This window comes from Anopheles coustani, chromosome 2 (assembly GCF_943734705.1).
Source record: "Anopheles coustani chromosome 2, idAnoCousDA_361_x.2, whole genome shotgun sequence".
NCBI lineage: Eukaryota > Metazoa > Arthropoda > Insecta > Diptera > Culicidae > Anopheles > Anopheles coustani.
This window is the reverse complement of record NC_071289.1, coordinates 6,479,065-6,502,529: the sequence shown is the minus strand read 5'-3', so window position 1 is coordinate 6,502,529 and position 23,465 is coordinate 6,479,065. Positions and strand designations below refer to the sequence as shown.

Genomic DNA, 23,465 nt, shown 5'->3' with positions numbered 1-23,465 from the left:
ATGGCAGTGTCCTGCCCGGAAGTTATGTACGGTGCATACTATCCTTATTTGTACGGCCGTGCCGGACCGAGTCGACCGTTTTATCAGTATGAAAGGGTAAGTCGATCTGAAAAGACTCAACTTTAGAACTCAGTAAAAGGTTAATAGAATACGAATGATTTGCAGTCGAACGAAGTCGTTACAACGACATAAAAGTCGCATCATAAATCGATTGCCAACTTTAATTGCAATCACACCCAACGGTTCTATCTAACGCTTTTTTCATACATCCTTCCGTTCAGTTACGCAGATTAGAAACTAATTAATCACCACTGACCATTTAAAGCGATGTACTAATTTTCACCGAAGCTACCGGTGTTTTCCCCCGGCTTGCAATAACATCAACTTTAATCGAGTCCACCACGAGTCAACAAACAGGTTGCGTTGTCTAACCGTCGTACTCTCGAAGCTCCGGGGCTTTTGTGCCGGGACTCTCTTCCGACGGTTTCCAACCGCTTTCGGTGTGTGTTTATCGGACGCGTTTTTCCCTTCTCTTTCCCTACGGCCTGTTGGAACCAGTTCCGGAGAGGCCGTCCCGGTAGCGATATGGAGATATACGTTCGTAATGTCTGATGCTACCGTAACGATTAGTTCCAGACAATGTTGCGGACCAGTTGCAAACGTTGTGTGTGTGTTTAATGTTGGTTGTTGGTTGTTCCGAGAGCTTACTTTAGATAACCACCGCTGTAATGGCCTGCAGCAGGACTTGCAGGGATTGTTAATGTTCCCGTTGTTTTCCACTGAATCCCTGGTCAATATCCTGAAGGACCTTTGGAAGCGTTCGGGCAATCTTAATCTTAATGATCTGCCATGACCATCGGCGTCATCCGTGCACACATTCCAAGGGCTCACGGTAGCCGGCGTGAAATGTATAGCTCGCTGTGAGTGAAAATTTATTGAAACGGCTTTTAAATTGTGATGGGTAACTTTGCGCATAAATTTCTCTCCCTATCTGCCTTCCTTCATCTAGCGTTAGTGTGTGTGTGTATGTTTTAGTTTTTTCGTTGTTCAACCCATCTGGTTTTAGTACCTCCCCGTTGCCTCCATCTTTTCTTCGGGTGCCTTTTCAAGTATCCACTTCCAAACGACAACACACACTAATATACGAGCCCTCGACGACGCGCTGCAAAATTTATGGTGGCGCTCGGGTCTCGGGTCTTCCTTCCTTTCCTCCCCTTGTCCATCGATGGATGGAAGCGACTAGACAACGAGTCACCGGTGTGGCGACATCACGTGACAAAAGGTGCCTGACATAAACATGTGAACGGCCATACGTCAAACCATTGGAGGGGGTGGTGGAGAAAAAAGGGCTCCGTATCATCATGAAGCCACCCGATAGACACTCTCGAATCGAATGTGCCCTTCGGCGGTGGCCTCTAGACGCTCCGGACACGCTTGTCCAGGTGTCAAGGAAAGGGTCTTATCTGAAAAGAATAGTTACAAGCAGCGAGACAGAAAGAAATAGTGATTTATAGAGGAACAGGGTAAAGGCGTTGTTGAGTTGTGTAGGTGCCTTTGTCATGACTTGTGGGTTTTAAAACAATTAAAAAGTAGCACAAGTTAAAGAGTTTTACAGGCAACGAACATCAAATGTTCCAACATGTTTTGATTAAGAATGTCTTATGTTATGTTTCTTTGAGATTAAAAGCAATCAAATTAGTAAAATTGTAAGTCAGCCAAGCGATCTACTTCAAGTAATAATTTATCATCTTTTAGTTTACTATTTCCGATCTTACGTTGTGATATTAACTGATTTACATTGGTAATCTCCTTTGCTTTTATAATTGCAATGTTTACTTAAGCTAATTTACGTTTTCAAAACATTTAGAACAATAAAAAGTGGCTTTGCTTAACTACTTATAAGTACACCTCAAAGTGCCAAATAGCAGAGGTTATGATGAATGCCATGCCGCGATCGCCTGTAACATATTGACTGCATAAAAGCATTTGACGCTAATGCACACCCTTGATCGCCTTGAGCTGAGCGGTTCGACAAGGTGCTGCCCAACTCTTTCGGACTAGTCTAGCCTCCCAAGCGTAGGACTCCACGGTGGTGGTGGCCCTAGGCCCGACTGCCACACCACGGGGCGCTTGCGTTTGTGACACTGGCTGGCTTAGAGTTGCATACATTCAGCTCGATCAGGTGTGTACAGCAGGGGGTTTCCACCATCACCACCACCAAGCACCGATCCAGTGGACCGATGCGTATAATAACAAAACCTGCATTCGTTACGCACCCTAAAGCGGGCCGCACCAACGTTTCACGCGGATTGTGGACGCGGTGAGAAGCGAAAGAAGAAAAAACAAACAAAATGCAAGAAGTTGCCAGAGATAGGAAATGCCACGCTGGCGAAAACAGCGAGACCCCGCGAGTGCGAGAGTGGAGTGGACAAGAAATATTTTTATTGCACAGTGGGTTTGAAACAATTTCACAAATGCTGTTTTCTGCTGGCATTGCGCGCGGAGAATTCGATGCGTTTGCGTGAGGCAAGAGGAGGTGGGAGGTCTAAGGGAGTGAAGAGAAGGAGGTTTTTCTTGCTGGTTCGGATGGGTGGAGGGAGGGCAGGTTGTAATTATTTTATTCCACAACCAACCCATCGATTTATTTTCTTTTTGCTACCATTTCTTGTATGTCGATTTCGAGTCGATGAGTGATTGGGCGCCTCCATGTCCTGCAGATGTGTGCGTATGATTTACATTTAAATTAGCATTCCCATTCCATCGGGTTTTCGGTTGTGGTTCTTCGAAAAAAGGACCCAAATGATTGAAAGAATTGTAGGATATTAATTATCCCGCACGTTCCTCAAGTAACGAAGGAAAACCAGGGCAATTCGGGAAGTAAAATTATCAAGCGCCACCTGGCGGAGAGTTGAATACACCTGCGAAAGTAGCTTCCATTGTATCAAACAATCGAACTGGAAGAAAATAATTTGTTACGTTAAATCACGGGCAGCTCCCTTCTCCCCGTACCGGAAAAGGCTTCATCAAGCGTAATGAGTTCAATTCACGCTGTGTGTGTTTGACCCCGCCGGCTTGAAATATACTAACAATTATGCTTTTAATTTATCAAATTTACTGCCCCATTCGCCACAAGTAATTGCCGTTGCCATTGGTCGACCCGCGGCCTGCTGTGGTTCGTTCAATATGAAACAATTTATTCGTTTTTCCTCCACTTTTCCGTTAATACAAATTCGGAAAAAATAAACAACACAAGTAATTGTTGGTTGTGTGGATGGGGGTAAACCTCACGGTAGTTATGATTAAATCAGGTTGATTAAATTTGAAATATCAGCAACATTTATGCTGTGCGCCCTTTGAAGTGGATACAATTGGCTGTGGGCCACTGCTTTGACCTCACGGGTGGGGTGAAAGAAAAGGAAAAAAAGGTTGGATGTTCAGTGTCTGGCTCATTTGGGACGTTAATTTAATAAAGCTAGGAAAAATTAAATCAACCAACGCTACACCACGCTGGAATTGAGCTCCGGGTGAGATGGAGTATTCAGTTGATTGATGCGTTGGAAATTGCTTTTGCTCCGGCAGGGAGTTAGGAACTACTCCGGGCGTACACGGACGAGTGGTTTTCGAGGTACACAGCTCTTGGCCGGCAGAGTCAGACTTCACACGCCTTCTTCGAGTGGAGAAAAACAGCTCCTTCACAGCTGCCCCTTTTTGTTGGTCCAACTCTCCACCAAGAAAAGCGTGGAATAGTGCCGGTGTGTCGTTTTTTTTTGCGTTGGCACTCCCGCCAAAAAGGAACAACTCCCTTCTGGAAGGGGGGAAGGTGTGCTGCAACCCGTTGGTCCCACTCCAACAATCACCTGAGCCACAACCGAAGGAAGGTGGTATTAATATTTAATGAGAAAATTAATTATTAATTTCACCCAGAACTCACCTCGAGGGATCCATTTTGACCTGCCCCCGGGCCGCCCGAGAACAAATCCCGAACCCGCACGCGATCTCCCCCCCACGTTCCAACCGTCCGGTTTAGGAAACCATTTTGATGTAAGACACAACCACCACAATCGCACGTCACACGGCCATTTCCAGCTGAGGAGCGCAATTGGAGCCCTCCGCCTTCCGTTGTTGCCTTGTTGGGGAATATAATTGCACTTGGTTGGCTGGCCGGGTTGGGACGTGGGACGAGCTTTGGGGTGAAGGAAGGAGCGGAATTAATTATGCTCTAATTACGGTGCCCGTATTTTCCACGAAACGCGGTCTGGTTTGGTCGCACCGCTTGCGGACTTGCTGGTGGCCATCTTGCAGTGGTGCTCGGAAAGAATAGAGTCTTCCGTTTCGGAAAACTACTTCCCGTGCAACCGTGCATCCGTGTGTGTGTGTGTGTGTTTATATGAAGTTTTTTCTCCATCCCTTCACAACGACGATGACTACCGAGGGCCATTGTTTGCTAATTTGTCCTAGAACTCGCGACGGGGTTGTAGTTTTCACCGACCAAGGAATGCGATTAACATGCGAAAGCGATCGTCCTCGGAAGCACACACTCACACACCAAGAGACATTAGTGCACAGGTGCTTACCTTTCGAGCGCGACAACTTCTTCATCGACAATGACAATGGATCCGTCATCGTTCATCGTGGTAATTCGCTATTCGAGCCGACTGATAACCGACGTACGTACGTATCGTGGTAGGAAATTGCCTTGTCGAAGGAAGTCACCCAGCTTTCCCAGTGGAAAATGGATGGGGAATGGGAAGGAAGGAACGAAGGAACCTACACACACACACACACGGCACAGAGTGAGGAAGGAATGTTGATGAACCGACGTAACCGACGGGTTATGGAAGGGAAGGGAAAATGTGAGCTTTTCTCGCGGCCACACAAGTGGAAAATGCGAGCAGTCTCCCATCGCCGGGGCGCCGGGGAACGTGGAACGTTTGCGGGTTTGAGGTAAAACAAGCCATTTACAACGCGCGTTTAAAAAACGATGAAAATTATTCATTCATCGACAGCGAGGCCGTGGCGGGCATGAAATAAATGTACGTGGAAAGCAGCAGGAAAGCAAGGAAAAACACGCTTGGGCGTGGTGTGAGAGAAGAGGTGGCTAATTATAAACGACCGGCCGGGGCGCACACGCAGGAAGCGAGTGGATGACAGGAAGGCGGGCAACACGGACAAGGTGCTACTATTTCTGTGCCCCGTTACGGTTTACATTTTAAATAGATTGAAGTTATTTTTCTGCCTTCCGAATGAGTTTCCATGAGGCTTACAGGCTTTGGGTACGCTTCATAGCAGTACGGTAGAACAAAGGGATCCTAGGGAAGAAGGTAAGCCTTACAATGTTTTCTGAAGTAGACTCCAGTCCTACCAACTGTTTCTGGTTGGATAAGAATGGTTCTAAATCTGTCTGTGATGTCTGTGATGAGTGAATAGAAATAGGCTTGAAGTTTATTGCCTTTGAATGTTTTAGCAAATGTTCTCCTGACATGAGAAATGGGAGCATTTGCTGGAAATAAAGTTTCTTTAATACGTATGAACAGTATTTTGGCGAGTAAGGCTCGATTGGCAAGCAAGTCGAATGATGGAAACAAAATGGATATGTTTAAACATTTTTACCAAGAATTTTATTCGACAAGAGGCGAAATAAGTCAAAAGTCATAATACTAAACAACTTCTACCTTCCGGTAGTGACTCCCAATTGCTCAAGTTCTTTGGACATCTTCCTCAATAGCTGCTGCCGCAGTAGCTGTTGGATGTGCAGCCACTGTTGGATCCTCTGTTGGACGCGCGGAATCAACTCCTGACGCTTGAAGAAGCTCTCCTCCAGTCCGTCACGTTGCTCCACCCGACTTACACCACTGTAGTCCGGTTCGTAGCCGATCGAGCGCAGAAAGTAATCGAACTGCACCGAGCAGTAGTTGTGGTAGATCATGTCGATCTCGAAGTTCCGACGTTCTTCAGGCGTCATGGTGGCATCGGGACCGAACGCCATTCGGAAGATTTTGTCCAGTTCGGAAACGCGTGGTTTAACCACCTCCGGCGGTACTTCCCGGCGTCGAAGTCGTGATCGGGGTGGTTTGATTTTGTGGGACGGTTTGGCGTACGGTGGGGCGAGAGCTCGTCGAAGTTGCACCGCCAGTTGGTTGATGCGCTGTTCCTCTCCTGCGGCCTTCACCGCACGACGCATGGTCTGGCGACGTTGGAAGCGAACCTTCTGCTCGACGGTGCGTATCAAATCCGCCGGAAGCAGGTCGAACGCGGCCAGTAGCTGGAGGACGGTGTCGAAGATGTACGCGAAACAAGTTTCGCCGGAAAGCTTCACAGACGTTCTGGAAGATTCTTTCGCCGGACGCAGCTTTCCGTAGGTCACCGTAACCAAAGTTTCGAGTTCCCGATGTCGCGCGTTCATTACGGACTCTTTCAGAGGTCCCTCAACCAGGTTCTCAAACAGTTCCCTTAATTCTAGAGCTCGCTGTTTGTAGAACTTGCGTCGGTCGTCCGTATCTTGGATGAATCGCCGAATGGACTGTATCTTCTCGGCAAACGTACGTTGAATCTCTGCTGATTCCATTTCGGCGTTTGTCTTCACCCAGTTCATTAGATCCAATCGAGAGAGCAGCGTCATTGAGTTGGTGTTCAGCTTGGCCACCCCTTGGAGGAGCTCGGAAGGGGTAGAGTATACGGTGTGGATTGGTTTGTTCTTCGCCAGGAACTCCTCTTCATAGAACCGCTTCACGGCCCAGATATCGTTGCCCGCATCGATGTCCCGGATGTTGGCCACGTTTCGCTGTGCTATCGACACTGGGTAGCTCTCCAATTGTCCCGATTCATCCCGATGTATCCAGTCGTTCCGCTCGCGCCACTCTATCGGCATAATGAGGTAGAGGAAGTTCTGTAGCTTCAACCGTCGCACCCAAACGCTTTCGAGCCTCACCACCTGGTTCCACAGGCCGGTCATACGGCCCTGGAGTTCCTTTAGGCGTCGCTCGAGTTGAGCCGACGTTTCAAAATAAGGCTTCACAGTGTCGAGCATTCGCATGGTCGCACTGAAGCGCTCCTGTCGGATGGTACGAACAGCCTCCTGAAGTTCCGCACATCGTTCCCCAAGCTGGCGGTAGCACTCGTCCTCGGTTTGGTGTTTTCGCGTTTGCCCGACGAGGTACTCCTGCCGAAAGAACGTTTCAAACTGCCGGCGCCCGGATTCGCGAAGGTTGTGGATGGCCGAGGTCCGCGTAAAGTTGCGAATCCGTGGCCGGTATGTGAGTTCATTTGGATAGTGTGCATCGAGCTGCGTTGCCAACCGGGTGCCGAACTTGCTTCCAGCGGCTGGACCGAGCAGTTCTGCGTCTAGTGGAAGGTCCTCCACGTGCAGCCTTTGCCGAACAGCCTCTCGTCCACGAGAACGAGCCGTGTGGAAGCGATTTTTGTTCACATTTTGCGCTGCAATTTGCTCCCGCGTGGGAACTGCATAAGGATTGCAGTACTCATCCTCCGGACCATGCACCTGATGCCACGGTTCCGAGTTGCCGCTTGGTTGGTCCATTTTTTCCAACACAACCTTTTGCTCCGTTCGCGACGCATCCGCGAGCTTTGGCGATGCGTTGCGGAAAAATTCCAGTGGAAATTTTCGACCATTTAGCACGATGAAGCTGCCACTTTGGTCGCTCAAACACTCGTACGTCGGGGTGGAACTGAGGTTCGGCTCGGCCGCTTCCCGATGCAACCAATCGTGCTGCAGATTGCGAAAGAAACCTTCCTGCACAATGTCGCGATACCTTTCCCGCAGATTTTCCACTCGTTGCTGGAACGAGTCGTTCGAGGGCGCCACCGACGAACGCGACGAACGTTCACTGGCGGAGGTGTCGGTGGAAGACATCTCGTGGCAGCGGCAGCTAGCGTTTGTTTTTTTGTCGACGACTGACGGCTTCCTGTCATACGGAGGTCATGGACTACTTTTTTTGATTTTGTTTAATGAGCTTCAGGTCGGCAAGGTTTATTATAGGCACGTTGCCATGGTGATAGTCTGCTAGTTGGTTAGCTGCAAGTGGCAACACGCGAACACGACAGCTCAATGGTTGCCCGGAGACAGGCGTTGATTACTGCGATCTGCAGCCGATTGGATCGAGCCATGCAGGCTCAGATGAACTTTTGGAAATGCCGTTATTTGTAGGAAATTAGCGCAAGGTACCTGTGCAACTTTATTTAACAGGACTGTGCTACCGTATAGTCGAACGGGTCCCAGAAGCTTGTTTAGTCTTGGCCTGCCTTAGCGGTCATTTAGGAACAGTTTGTTAGAGCTCGCACTAAAATGATGCGGGTATCGTCGGAACTACTGCTAGGAATGCTTCTCAACTAGTGCGAGACCTGCGAGGTCGTGAAGTACAGCCTCTAAATCAATGGCTACAGAGTGACTATACTTTGAAGCATGCCGCTTTTGGGACGCTTGGAATTTCGACATTGATTTCCATGCCAGTCCTGAGCTTTAGCAGAAAACTATCTTGCCCGAATATGAATCGTACTTTGGACAGGATTGGAGGCCTATGGCTGGTGGTTTCAAGTTTGATAAACTACTACGTTTACGCTCGTCACAAAACATTTTTTTATCTTTTCGTATGGGATACCACAGGACCTAGACGCGTGTCGTTGATTGATGCAAAAAGGAAGGAGTAAACTGAATCCTCCGGAAGATAAACGCACGTAGCTGCGAAACATCCCAAAGCAACACATGCCAACCGGCTCGTTTGCAGCAACATATTTGCAGATATTTTTACCCAACCTCAACACTATGTTCCCCGCCTCACCCACCGCTTTTTCGAGCTGTTGGCACAGCAACACGTGCAGCAATTGTCCCGGTTTGGACCTGAGCGTTTGGAGTTGTTTTGCACACGGACGCAGTATTTGCGCTTAATTAATTAATCAAAATTCTTGCCCCTGGTAAGGATCTCGGCCCCGGGGGCTCCGACTGTAAAGTATCTATCTATTTTTTATTGGTCCCGTGCCGTCTTCGCACTCATGACTCGTGTGGAGTACGCCGTACGCTGCACGGTGCCAGAAGTGATCTCCATTTTCTGCGTCCATTTTGGTTGACTGACTATGCGTGTGATAGACTGACATATCGGGAGCCCGGTACTTGCGGGCATCGGACGGTTTCTTGCGAGGTGCAAAACCGTTGTTGTCGTTGCGCAGGGGATTCAACGTCACATTCTCTAAGGGTCGGTAAGGTGTCCCATCACACGGGTGAACGTTTTGATCGTTTCATCAATGCCCGGGTTGGCACCTGGGTATTATTATTATGGTAGGTTCGGGCTACGCACCCAGCTCCTTATATGAATTGCAGATCTTTCCAAACGTTCCAATCCTCCCGCTATCCCGCCTGCTTCTCCGGGGTTGAGGAAGGTGCCGATGTGTTGCTTGCGGAACCGCAGGGAAGGGTTAGCTTGGTTGCGAAGGAGGAGGTAAATGACAATCCCTCGTCAGGCCATTCCTGCCATGTGACAGGCGATCTTCCATTAGTATCTCCGAGGGACAGCGAATCATACATTCCTAGAGGTTCGTAGGTTGCGCGATGGAAAATTTGTTGGAATTCTACGGAGTTGAAAGAAAATTTTAAACTCTACCTTTTGCAAGGTATCAGTGAAGAATTCTTAATGTCCATTTAAATCTTTGGTTAAAAAATTTCAGCATTGTTAATGCGTATTATCAGGACTATTTTCGTTGCTTGCATAAAATTTTAGTTTGTTTTTGGTTTGAAGTGCGTTGGTTCCTTCATCACTAAGGAAACGTAAAAAGATCGCACTGGCCATGACACCCAACAACGTCTCCTTCCGCGCGCAGTAATCATCACATCACGCTGCCGTCTGTCACTACAACTTGCCTTGGTTTCCCCCGGTGCAGGTGGATGCGCTGTTTTGAGCCTACTGGCTTATAGATTCTCATGGTGGTCGCTGGCTCCGTTCAGCAACCGTTGCTTCCAAGCACTTTTTCTTACGTCAACCTGCGACACCCGTTAACGACCCACAGCGTGGTGCGAATTATATTAATTTAATAAGAAAGATATTGATAATTTGTTCGCCGAACAGTGTCGACGGTTTTCCATCCATGGTACGTTTTAACTTTTCCGCTTTCAATTTCTCGCCATCTGAACGGGATCGATGGATCGATCCAGGCACAACAGATGGACGTATTTATCTCCAGGGAGGAGTTGGAAGTTCTGGAAATCGGATCGTTGTAACCATTCCTGGAAGTGTATGAAATTGCCGGTGATGGCATATGACTAGCCTCACAGTAGTTTGTTCCGTATGGTCAGTTGGTCGCCTTCGATGAACCCTTGAAGAAGAATTAGATTTAAAGGATTTAGATTTATTTAGAGTCCTGATGCTGGTTGATATTTCTGTGATCAGCAACTTGTTCTCGATTTCGATCATAACCGAATGAGATTTCCAAATGAGTTGAGAATGAGAAACACCTCTTGAGTATTTCATGAAACTCAAACGATCGATCAATCGATTCGGCTTGACTTCTTATGGCGATCAAGGAAGGGATGCGAAACAGGGTATAAAGTGATGTTTTTGCGCATTGTGATCCTCCCGGCGTGTGGTGTTGGTTGGTTGGTGTCGCGATCACCTTGCGTCGAAGGTGGAAGAGTCCTGCACCTCATTCACTCGGACGTCCCCGGTAGCGGACGGGAATAATCAATTCAGTTCCAAGCGGACCCAACATGCGGGCTGACCAGTTTTTCAGTGCGTCAATCCGGAACGGGGTGCGCATATTGCAACCGATGACGACGTCGACACCGACACCGACGGCAACGCCACGGCCGATGACCACGACGATTGGATCGACAAACGGCTTCTGGACGGGCCGATTGTCATCGTTTAATCAAGATAATTGACTAATTGACTGGGTTATCGGAAGATGCGAATCTAATTGAAGAACGCGACGGACGCGATCGGACAAGATACCGGGGAGGTAACGCACGTCCCCGGTGGTCGGCTGGTTTCGCTTGTGATTAATGGGTGCTGGAAGACACGAAATGAAAATCGAACTGTTCTCGCGGTGTGGTGAAAAAACTAGGCCCTCATCCCGTCACCGATATGGCTAGACCGGTGAAAGGCCAGTTTCACTAAATTAACCCCTTCAAACTCGGCATTCCCTGCCGCGAGTACCTCGAAGGTTCGCCTCTGAATCCGTATGCGTAGCGCGTTCATTGTGAAACGATGAAAGCTGATATGGTTGATTTGATTAGTCTGGACGCGTACGGCTGTGGCTTCTGTGTCCCAAAGGACCATTTTAATGCCCGGATGCCACGGAATAAGTAACCCACTGGGACATCTATGATGCTGTCGTTGCATTAATGTGCTGCCAACGGTATGGCAATGGCGACGCGAAGCTTCGAAGCTTTCAATTGATCATCAGAAGCAGGTTAGTGTTCTGACAAGTGAAAGTAGTCTTGTCTTGGCGAGGTCCAGATGATGCAGAGTCGAGTTTCTTTAGATCTTAGTTCGCAGACAACTCCATCATCGATATCTGGAAAAGGTTTCTAACCTCTACCCAAATTTCTGTGGATTGCCTACAAGATCCCATTGGTTGTTCGTGTAGATCTAAGATCATTGGAAGTGAAGACTACTCCTGACATTCCAAAGAATTTAAGCCCCATTTTCATATTGCAACATTTTCATAAGCTGGTTATGGAAATAGCCTGCTAACAGAGATAGCGGCTCAACAACCAGACCAAGTCCTCATGCACTCCGTTGACATATCGATGATGGCAGCTGGGTATCATACCATCGGACCGTCTAATGGCGAAAAACTAACATTCTTCAAACTGGTAGCGTCGTGTTTGGACTGATTTATTTTCCCTCCTCTCGCACCCCGCCGAGAAAATGAGCCTTATCGGTGCGATCGGATCCGCCTCGTTCGGGCGCGTGACGTCGTGATGCGTTACGGTACGTAAACGGGGGCGCATCGGTATGTGCCACGGAATGCAATTCATAAGACGCATGCCGGTCGGCTGCTCGATTCGCTTCGGGAGGTGGTTTGGGAAAAATGGAAATGGAGTTGCGGTTTCGAGCGAAAAGGAAGAGAGAAAACCTCTGCGCTCGATCGCGGAATCGCCCCTAAAGTCAACTCCGAGCTGCGGGATGGATAATTCCACATAATTCCTACAAAGCTCTCGGCGTGTGGCTGTGCGTGTGCTTTTCGGCCGTATTGGTACGCATCGATCATGATGCGATGAAGCGTGCTTCAGTTATTTATCGTTTTGCTGCATGTTGCTTGCGTTTTTTTATCTTCGGTCCATCGCGAGGCGTTTCTGGAATGCGGGAAAGGTGGCGATCGGCTGTTTTGCGAAGTGCCGTTTCGCATCGTGAGTCCTCCTGAGGTTGGTTGAGGTGGTATGCGGCACCCCTTGAACTTCCGCCTGTAAATGCACGTTGGGACTTCTCTGATGTGGTGTTCTTATGCAAGTCTCGCATCTGAGTTGGGGATCAGATTAAATCCTTACTGAAACCGATGTCATTTGCGTAATGGATGGTAACTCCGAACCCATTACTTTGTCATGGGAAGATGGAAGCAATGTGGAACCTTTTTCTTTGGTGTTTGATTTGAGGTTACGGTTATTTGTAATTAATTTGAAGATAAAGAAAATAATTCTAACACAATCTCACATTCGTCGGAATTCGAATAATCTACTATTACTACTTACAATTCTTTCTCCTCCTTCCGTCCAGTTTAACCAGGATCTCTACTCCACGACCGGCGTGCCGCTGGCCGCCTCATCTAGCACCTCGGCCAGCTCGCACTCGCCATGCAGCCCGCTGCTGCCACCCTCGCTCCCCACGAACATGGCGGTCGCGGCCGCTGCGGCCCACTCCGCCTCCACCCATACGGCCGCGGCGACGATCAGCTCCCTCAGCCAGACCGCCATCCCGACCATCCCGACCATCCCGCTAGGTGCCCTCCAGAGGCACATCACCAAAGAGGAAGACATCAGCACGGCCCGAAGCGACACCGAAGGTACGTACGTTATCCAGCAACCGTTGCTTTTCCAACCAACAAACCAACGCCTCCCTTTCCCTTCGCCATCGATCCATCCAATGCGGGAGCGTTTTCGTAAAGGGCGAAAGCCCGCTGGAGTGCATCATTTATTATTTATGATCCGATGATTGATAACGGTCGCCGGGACAATTTATTTATTGGGCCTTCCGTTTCCGATCGCTCTCCGCGGTTGCATTTGGGTTAGGTGGAAGGGCGGCCGTGCCACCTTCACGTTTTGCTGATGTCGCTTTTGCTGATGCCAAACCTGGTCGCAGCGCAGGTGACGACGGAGTAACCCCTCCGTTTGGTAAGAGAGCCAGTTTTGCAAAAAGGCCGTCGGATCAAAGGTAAATTATTAACCCAAAACATACAATAACCCCACCGAACGTCGCATGGCAATCTGCCACCTATCGGGCTTCTGGTCGCAATCGAATCGATTTATGTTTGTTTGTGCGAATCATCGAAACGAACGTAAACGTTGTGGAAAGACAAAAAAACCCTTTTCCAGAAGCGTCATATAAACAGCAATAAAATTATCGACTGGACGATCGCTTGACAAAGGGGAGGGAGAATGGCATTACATCGGGGGAGAGTACGATCGAAGTTGAAAGTGAATTGAGGAGAGAGTATTGCGACGTCGTCAAGGAAAACCGGCTGTGCACAGTTGGAGCTTTTTCCCGCTTTGGACGCACAGCAAACAAACAAACAAAAAAGGGAGCAAAACGAAATACGTTGCCCGTCCATCATCTTCGTGGAGAACGTAGGAAGGAAAAGTTCAAGATATAATTCAAAATTGACAAAACGGCGTAAGGAAGCGATGAAAGGTGCAGCCCTCGTGATGGGTTTTCTTGCCTTTGGGATATTTAGTCGGCGGTTACTGGTTATGAATACAGAATTGATAAAATTTCTGCAAAGGTGTTTTCGATGACATTTGGTTATTTTGTTTTGCATAACTTTAATTTTAATTTGGATGTGTGTTTTTTCATCCTAAATTTTAATATTTCCAATTTTTTTTGTGTTTTTAATTTTATTTTCATTTCATCGATTGTATGGATCGATAGTTTTTTGGAAAATGTAGTTTTTAGTACGTTAATGTACTTTAGTTTAGTAAGGTAATGTAATTGAAATATATTTATAGGCTTTTACAACGTGTCCGATGCTTTGGGAACAATTTCCTAATGCTGGTAGATAATTTTCAAATATTTAATTAATTCCAAACGTTCGGCTAGAAACTAAATCATATCATCCCACTCAACATTCATTGAACCGTGTTTAATAAATACTGAACCAAACCCATCGACTATTATTTTATAATTTACCATGAGGGGTGTGTTTTTCATTCACGACCCCGCCAAAAACATGGAGATGGTTCATCCGGCAAGGATTCGATGGACCAATCAAACATGACGCTTACTCAATTCATCATCATCACGAAGGTGAAATCAACCCACCAAATTTATCGATCTCTCCAACACTGGAGCCCACTCGAAAGCACTCGAATTCGAACCGAAAGCGTGTGGCGACGCGCATTGATGGACGAATTGAACGAAGGGCCTCAGTGTGGTGTTTAATTAAACGGTCCACCCCAGCCGGTGTGAGCTAATTAATTGAACTGGTTCGCAAATTAATGCCCCTCCAATCAATATATCCCAGCACACCCACCTTTCCTACCCTTGTTGCGTTGGCGGAAAATTAATCAGCGTGCAATCATCCTTTCGTTCCATGCAACCGCAGGGACCATTTCCGGCGCCCACAATGACAGCTCGTGCTCTTCCGGGCCCGACTCGCCCCACAATCTCAACCAGCAGCACCTGCAAGCCCAGCAGCAGCAACAACAGCAGCAACAGCAGCAGCAACAGCAGCAGCAGCAGCAACAGCAACAGCAGCAACAACAGCAGCAGCTCCAGCACCAGCAACACCCGCAGCTCCAGCATCACCATCTCCTCCGGCATCACCACTCGGAAGCGAGTGGGCTGGCGGTGGCGGCGGCGGCAGCGGCAGCGGCGGCGGCGGTCGCAGGGACGTCCTCGTCGGCGGTGGCCGGCGCGAGCGGCGGAAGCAGCAGCAGCAGCGCGGGGGCCGGAGGCAGCGGTGCTGGGAGTGGCGAGGCGGCCGGCGGAAGTGGGATGCTGACGGCGGGGAATGGGCGGGCGCAGTACCTGTCGGCGACGTGCGTCGTCTTTACGAACTACTCCGGCGACGCGGCCAGCTCGGTGGACGAGCACTTTTCTAGGGCGTTAAATTTTAGCGATAAAAACAATAAAGGTAAGTGAACTGTGTTGTTTTACAATGTGCTAAATTTAGTGCAATCGCTTCCTTTGACGGGAAAACATTAGAAAAGTACCTTGGGAAACTGTGGAAAACCAACCGTTCAACTAACGATACACCCCGGTTTAAAACGGGCCATAATTAGCTGTTTATGAGTTTTTATGGCGCCCGTTTGGGTGGCGTCTTTAAAACAACAACTCAAATTGAGATGGGTTGAAGAGCAGCTCGAGGTCGGGGTCGTAAATATAAATCACGGGAAGAGCCATAAAAACCGTGCGCCCTTTTGGCTATAAACCCGGGCATGAACATTTTCCTCCAAGGTGTTAGAAGGTGTTAGAGTGGGTTAAAGAGTTCCCTGGAAAGGGCAAACAAGAAAAAAAAAAGTGCTCCCCTTTTGAGAAACCCACATACACAAACAATGGTCCCAACTGTCGCGGAAGTAACGTTGATGTCACGAGATGACATCTGGCCTCGGGATGAAACGCTCCGGTTTGGGTGATTGTTTATTCCAGTTGTGGCTTTCAATCGCGGTCGCGTTGTGTCAACGAGTTTTACATTTTACAGCCTTTTAATAGGACTTCGTGGCGCACGGAACTGTGTTTCCGATATCTGTTTGATGGTTTACGAACACGTGGCAACGGGTTTGTGTAACCAGAATGAAGTTGTTGTTGTTGAAGGGAGGGTGACAACAAAACCCCGGGAGCCTGTGGGTACTTTATTTGACATCTTTATGGTTCGGTTGGTTTTTGGTGATCCAAAGAACACAATGCTTTACATGCCAAGGGTTAAGGGTGGTGGAAAAACTTGATGGATGCAATCCATTACCATTATTGTTTTTTAAATATGATAATGATTATTCATCAATCCATTATCATCAGATACAACATATTCACAACACTTTTCCTTTTGAATAAATTTGATCGTTTTCTTGATTTTACTATCGAATGAATCACACCCTTGAAGAATTTACCTTAAATCCGGTGGTTAACGTGATTCACCGTTTGAGGAGGGAATTTTGCGTGACTCTTTCCTACATCCTGGTGATCGGTTAGTCACTAGCTTACGATTGACAATATTTCAAGCATAACAATCGGTTGAGAAAAGCTGATGGATCAATGCATCGGATGGATTTCCCAACGCTCGAAAGAAGAGCAGAAAGAAATAAGCCTCGAAACAATGTATCTCTTTCGAGAGAAGTTGCGTTTCTAGGGAATGGTGAGGGTTCAAAAACACAGAAGCAAGCAAAAGGTTTGTTTTTGTCCTCCGTTTTCATTCGATCGCTGTCCAACGCTCAATGCCCTCGGGATCAGGGCACGCGTGTGTGTGTCGCAAGCGTATCAGAAAAGCCCTAATCGAGGTGCTCCGAAGATGACCGACGACGTGGTCCGTCGAAAATAAAGTTCCCGGAAAAAAGGCACGCATTCTGATGCACGGACCGCGGGGGTTGAACATCGGCACGCACGGCCATAAACACGGAACCAAACAAGGAATGCGCTTCCGCGCAGCTGAAAAAGGGGTTTTTCCTCTTGTATCGCGCAACGGGGTGCCGAGCGGAGGTCGTTCTAAACCGGGTGGGAGGGACTACGATTTCGAAGTCCCCGGTGAGTACGTTTATTTTCATCATTATTATTATTGTTATTATTATTTATGATGACGGGCGTGGTCCTTGGACCCGCGACTCCGACCGACACCGGGTGGAACCGACAGGGTTAATGATTTATTAACCCACAAATGGGACAATTATGAGTGAACGGAGGATGCTCAAGGGTTCTAATGAGCTCGAAGGGAGATGGGTTGGAAGGTCTTTTCAAAAAGTCGAGATGAGACAAGAAAGATGAGTGACGTTTGGTGAAGTGTTGAAATGGTCTGATTGAACATGACATGTCCTGTACGAAACCTTGTTTGAGCAAGTGTTTGACACAAGGTTTTTATTAGTTTGCAATTTGATTCGTTTCAAAACAGACTACCAATTAAATTTGTTTACCAAAACGATACGCTGCTCTGTTAGAAACGAAAATAAAATGCACTAAAATGCATAATCGTGGCAAATCGGTATAATTAAGATTATTTTAATCACACACACTCCCCGGGTGAAATACCGCGTGGCAATTAAAATGCAGATTTATTGTTTTAACGGCCCGTTCAACACAACACGGTGGACTGCAAAACGGCCCATAAAATCAGCGCATTAAAATCTCCCAACGACTCCATTAGCCTCCTGCAAAAGGAAGTGCAGGAAGAGCGGGCTATCAGGGTGCACTTTATAGCACCCCGGTCGTAAAACTTACACCGGCTGTGTTTACGACCGACCGTCTTAAGAAGGCTATAACAAAGAAACCGAGTTCCCCGGGTTCCGATGGCGGGAGGGCTTCTCACCGACGAGAAGGAGGTGTGAAATGATACTTCCTTTACAGACCGGGCAACAATACACGCTGCCGGAAGAGGAGCCGACAATGTGACCTGGGCTTTTGTTTTATGGCTGCGGTTACAAGTACTTTTGTGTGTGTGTGTTTGTGTGGGCTTGAATTTTCCGCCGCGTCCAAGTGCAACCCCCTCATGGAAGTGTGTTTTAAGAAAGTGAGCCTTGAAGGTGTTGAAACAGGCATAAAACTGCCTTCGGTGAGGAAAGCATCACTTTCACAAAATATAACGACCTGCAACCACGGAACAAGCCGTTGGCCAATGCACCGTGGAGGCCATTTTCCAACCCCTACTGCGAACCGATGCGTAGGAACTATTTTAATGGTTACGTTGTGCGCATGTAAATGGCCAGAGGTAGGAAAATATGAGGCGGCACATACCCCCGGGGAGGCTAATAAAAATTAATACTTTTCTTTCTCGCTCTCTCTCTACCGTGTTCGTTATCCTTATGGAGTTTGTGATTATTTATGCAACTATTTTAATTTCGCCACATATTTAATTTTTGGCGGCGTTTCGTCAATCACTGGCGAAAAAGGGGTTGGCAGCGCAAAGTAATTAATAACCCGTTGGTTGTATGCAAAACTGTGTTTTTGTTTCCTTTCCACCACGAAACGGCTTGAGGAAAACACAATTTACATATATTTTTGCACGGGAAAAGCCCACACACTACCGCCCCGTGCCACGATTTTCCCGAGCTCAACGCTCGAGGGGAGATTAAATGGCGTCATTTAAATTTAAATTAAGATGATTAATGCCTCGTTTGTGAAGTGTCGCGCCCAACGACGACGCCAGGTCGTGTATATATAAGAGTGTGTGTATGGATTGGTGTGTCCCCCAAGGTAGAAAGGTAAAGATGGAGCTCGGGTCGGTTTAAATGGTCACATGATGAATAGCGACAGCCGAGCCGGGAGCATCAAACGCATCAAAACATATGTCCAAGGCGTTTTCTCGGGTTGTCTTGTTGCCGCCCCGCCGTTGCGGATAATGTTGGAGCTCATGCATCAAATGGGTCTGGTTGCGCCGAACAGCAAAAGGGTGGAAAAAGTGCGTGAATTATTACGAATTCATCGCCCATCGTAAATTATCTCTAATGATGCAAATTAAACCGATGATAATTATTTGTACAGCATCCTATTTTTGTTAGTTTTCCATCACAAAAAAAAGGATGTCTGGAACGGTTGTTAGGGAGGAAAAAAGGAGGCATTCAGGTTTTCAACTTGACATACGAAAGTCTTGGTGTAGTGACTCTTTCTTTGCGAAGAAGTTAAACTCATCGTGACTCAACGAAACGATTTCAAACTTCAAAAGGGTATCTTCGGACAAACGGTTGGCAAAATAGACGTTTCTTTTCGTCCGGCGGAAGTACCAGTGGTAAACTCAATCCCAAACCGACGGGAAACGAATTTCCCGTGGTGTCTTTGGGGTTTTCGTAAAACCGAAAAAGTTGCACCACATCGCCGCACAGAATAAGAATTGTTTCGTTTGCCCGAACGAGTTCGTTATGAGATAATTAATTCATTGCCTTGCCTCGTGAAGGTGAATCCATCCGGGATTGCGCCATCGGCTACCCCTTGCTCCTTTGTTTTCCCTTTTCGCTCCCATTTCCCAGCGTCCCCGACGTCTAATATGCGTTGGAATGTCGCCCTGCAGGACGCGGGATCGGAGAATCGTGATTCGTCAAAAAATTCACTGAAACAAAACTCTCACACAGAGGAGCTACGTTTTTAAAACACATCCACCACAACCGCCCGCCCTCCTCCCCCAGGGGGGTCGAGTGGAAAAGTTGTCGCTAAAGAAAACACTGAATACGCGAAGGAGCGTGAGTAGACGATTTACTCACGGGGAGGGTTTGGAGAAAGCGGCTCAAAGGGGGTAAAGTATAAAAGAGTTGAAGGAATTTAGTCTCAGTGTGTGGCAAAACAAAAAAAGAAAACACACGACGAAATCAAACGCAGATCTGGCGCTGAGTCAACGAAAGGCCGCATCTGCCGTCTGCGGTGTTGATTTCTGTTGTCTGGACGGCCGAACGGAATGCGTTTGTCTTCGGGCGGGGGTATTTATAATTTAATGTTCTTTTGCGCCGTGACCACCGTCTTGTCATAAGCCCGAAAAGTCTTCACACGTTCGCGTGCAAGTGGAATTCACGTTTGTTTTGATTTGCTAAACTTAATTGATCGATATCTGCGTCCTCGCGTTATGGCTCAATTGTTTCAATCGAAGATCGAGTTGGAAGTTTTCTGATTGCAAGATTTCATTCAACAAGTTTGTCGAACTAACAATGTTTGCGTGAACATTCAATGAACCTTAAGCAACATTGTCTCTTTCGCTTGTGACCTTTGACCGTTCTATTCGACCATTTATCTTTTGAAATGTGCCGCTTGAGTTGTGCGTCGCCCGTTCGATTCCCCAAAACTTCGCCGAAGCTATTTTATTTATTGTTCGTTCTTACCGTTTAAATTATTGAAACGATGCAAGAAATGTTTCAACCCCGACGTGGAACGAAATTCGGCGAATTTTCTCGCGATGAATGAATTTACGATGAGAAGCTCGCCAGCTGAATCAAGCGAGAACGAAACGAGAAGGGACAAAAACATGGCGGACCGTGAACTATTCGATGAATTCCAACCTCGACGGAAACAACTCGCACGACGCGACGGGAAACGGGATTTTTTCGAGCTCATCGCTCGATAAATTTGCAATAATTACTTCGATGTAAATCACGACACAAACGGTGCCGATCGTCATCATTCGCGCGTTGTTTGCGGACGGCAAGTGATGACATTTTCTTCGACGCTTCGTTTTCGCTTGTCTATTGCTCTTTGTCACGTTCAAAGTTCAATTGCGATTCGAGTTGAGCGTGGTTGTGCTGTGGTTTGCGGGCCCGGGGTGCAAAAATGCTCCCAAAATTGCATCGTAAATTCTGCGGTTGGCAAAGTAAAAAATAAACAACTTCAACCCTTTACGAACCCGAATTTTACATTGCTGCAATTCACTGTGCCATAGAGAGAGGTTGGGGAAAATTTTTCGCGGAGCTTGGAAAACGGGCCAGATCGGGCGGCGTGTAGTGAAATTATGTCTAGCGAACTTAATTTAGCCGTTTGCTCTTTGATCGAAGATAATAAATTTAATTTCTTAGCTACCAATTTTACGCTAAAATAAGTACTGCGTCAAGAAAATGAGCGCTGGTGCGCCCATCCCTCGGGGGAGCGTTCTTTTTGGGGGCACACGCGCGGGAAACGACCTCCCCGTTTTTCCAACAACATCACACAATTTTTGAAGCATTTTCTCGAAACATTTTCCGTCGCGTTTCTTTTCTCCACCCGGCCCGTCCGGAATGGAGGATGGCGGTCCCGTTTTCAGTGTTGTCGGTAAGTCTTTTAATTACGACGACGACGACGACGGTGAACATAAAATGAAACAAAATTAAAACTCAACGAAAACAAGCTTCATTGTTGCTTGTACTGCCACCCCTTTCGGTCCGGTGAGGAAAATCCTTCCCGTCCTCACGGGCAACGCAGGAACGAGTTTTCCTTTCCCATTCTAGTTCGTTCGTTGTCTGGCTACATTTCAGCGATTTTCCACCACGAAGGAGGGGAGGGGAGGAAAAACTTCCCCGAAACAAAACAAAAAAAAGAAAGGATGGTGGAATGTTCCACGTGCACGGCGCTGGGCTCCGGGGTACTCTAAGTAACTCTTCTAAGAACCGCTCCGAAAGAACGCTCCCCGACTTCCGCCGACTTCATTCGCGTTCGAAACGAAATAACTCGCATTCCATATCGATCAGGCGGCGGCATCGGCCGGGTTGGTTGGTTGGTTCCATTTACCGTGCACGTTAGCTCCATCATTTTTCCGGGTGGTGTGCGGGGAGGCTCGGGCGCTGGTTAACTTCTTCAAGATTAACCCGGCGGAAAATGGGAGAAACAAAGGAAAGCGGACAAAAAAAAGCAACATGACCGGTTGGATGAACAGATAATTTTCCTGAACATGTGGATCCCCGCGGTTCGTTCATGCTTTCTTCCATCGTAGCCGAATTGTGGAAAGCAGTTGAAAATCAGTCAGTGTTTTGCCCAAATTACCGAACAGTTCTTTGTAGCTCCTGGTTTAATTGAGGCACGGACATGGACAGCGCTAGAATTCATGCTCCCTTTTGTATGTGTATGGTTGGATGTACCCGTTGGAATGTGTGCACAGTTTTCCGTTGCTCTTTCAGAAACACTTTCCTTTCCCATTGTTGCCCAAGAGGACAACGAGAAACATTAATTAAAATTTCATTGAAAACTAGACCAGACGATGGAAGGATGCGTTTTCTAGGTTTGTTGTTTTGCTCAGTGTTTTTGTAGTCATGTGAGGTTTAATTTTAGCTAAGGTGTATAAGAATGGGATGAAAGTGCGACATAAATCATTCTTCAACGGCAATCAGTGTGTTGGAAAGCACACAAATAGGCAAAATAAATTGAAACGACGTCTGAAACCTTTTTTTAGCAACGATGGTTTAGTTTCCTATTTTTGTGACGATTTTTCTTGAGACCAACGAAAGGTTTCTTATTTGGTGTGAGGAAGAGTTTACTTGAATATTTAATGCGAAGGTGCTGCGTCATAATCTCACCCAAATTCTTTCATGTGTGTTTGTTGGCTGGCGGTATTTCAAATGCCAATATTTACGAACGCTTCTTAATGTTCGAATCAACATGCTTTCATTTAATTCGATATGTAGACAAGCTAACCAACTGTTTGATGGAATCAGCCAATCCGTTTCCTTCTTGTCGATCGATCGATAGATTGGGCATCGGATTAGAAGCACTGACCACTTGGAGGGAGGGTTAAATTGTTATGTTTTACTTTTTCTTTTCTCATTGTGCCGCGGACACGTTTCTTAGCAGATCGAGGAGGAGGAACAAAAAAACTTTCCCACCGTTTTCCTCCTGACTCACCGTCGGCGGTGGCGGCGACGGCGGCTTTGTCCTTTGGCAAACAGAGTTCCCAGTATTTGTTGTGGTGGACATTCCATTGCGGCATTCGGCGTGTTCCGAAAAAGATACAACCGCGCGGATAAAGCACCACTACGAAGGGAAACTGCGATTGAAAACATGGAACGCGCCGGATTGAGCTGCAACATCGGTCCACGGTCCTGCTGACGAGCACCAGGAACTCAACGGAATATGGTGGATAAATAAATGGCTGAGCCGTTTTTAATACCGTTTAGCCACGTTAGTTGTGCACTCGGGACCGCGCGATCAATCGCGATCGAAGGTGCGCACAATCAAGATCTTTTCGCCCTTCGTTCCTTTTCGCAGCACCCCGGGGTTCTGAAGCTGAAGGTTGTGAAATAATTTGTTTCCATTTGGACACTTTGCCGTGTGGACTGTCGAAGAAGTGTGTGTGTGTCATCTTCGATTCCTTTTCGGCGATCGGAAAACGACGATCGTGAAATGTTTGCATGTTCTGCTTTTGCGGTCCACTCCATGTTGGAGTTTGGGAAGCGTATCAAAAACAAACCCAAATCCGATTGTTGCGAGACGAAGGTGTTCGAAGGGGCTACATTAGTGGCCCAAGGGGATCTCCGAAAGGACGAAGGCAAAGTAAAAATAAGCTGGTCAACGCGGATTGCGCTTTGAAGGTCGTTATCTGGAAGTATTGTTTGGTGTATTTTGTTTTGATTATTTTTCTTCAAATCGATTTTATTCGTTCCTTCTTTCGCGTTCACAACAATCGTTGTGTCCCCTTAATGTTTTTAATGCCGAAAGCGG

At 47.3% G+C, this 23,465-nt stretch overlaps 1 protein-coding gene across 1 annotated transcript in view; it reads left to right on the top strand.

The window, feature by feature from the left end:
- Window positions 1–23,465, top strand: part of LOC131266133 (protein vestigial) — a 37,401-nt gene continuing 13,936 nt past the window's right edge. Inside the window, exons 1-5 of the mRNA XM_058268500.1 lie at window positions 1–96; window positions 12,723–13,008; window positions 14,764–14,851; window positions 14,999–15,058; window positions 15,119–15,294. Coding sequence (XP_058124483.1) covers window positions 1–96; window positions 12,723–13,008; window positions 14,764–14,851; window positions 14,999–15,058; window positions 15,119–15,294 — 706 coding nt within the window. The remainder of the gene's footprint in view (window positions 97–12,722; window positions 13,009–14,763; window positions 14,852–14,998; window positions 15,059–15,118; window positions 15,295–23,465) is intronic.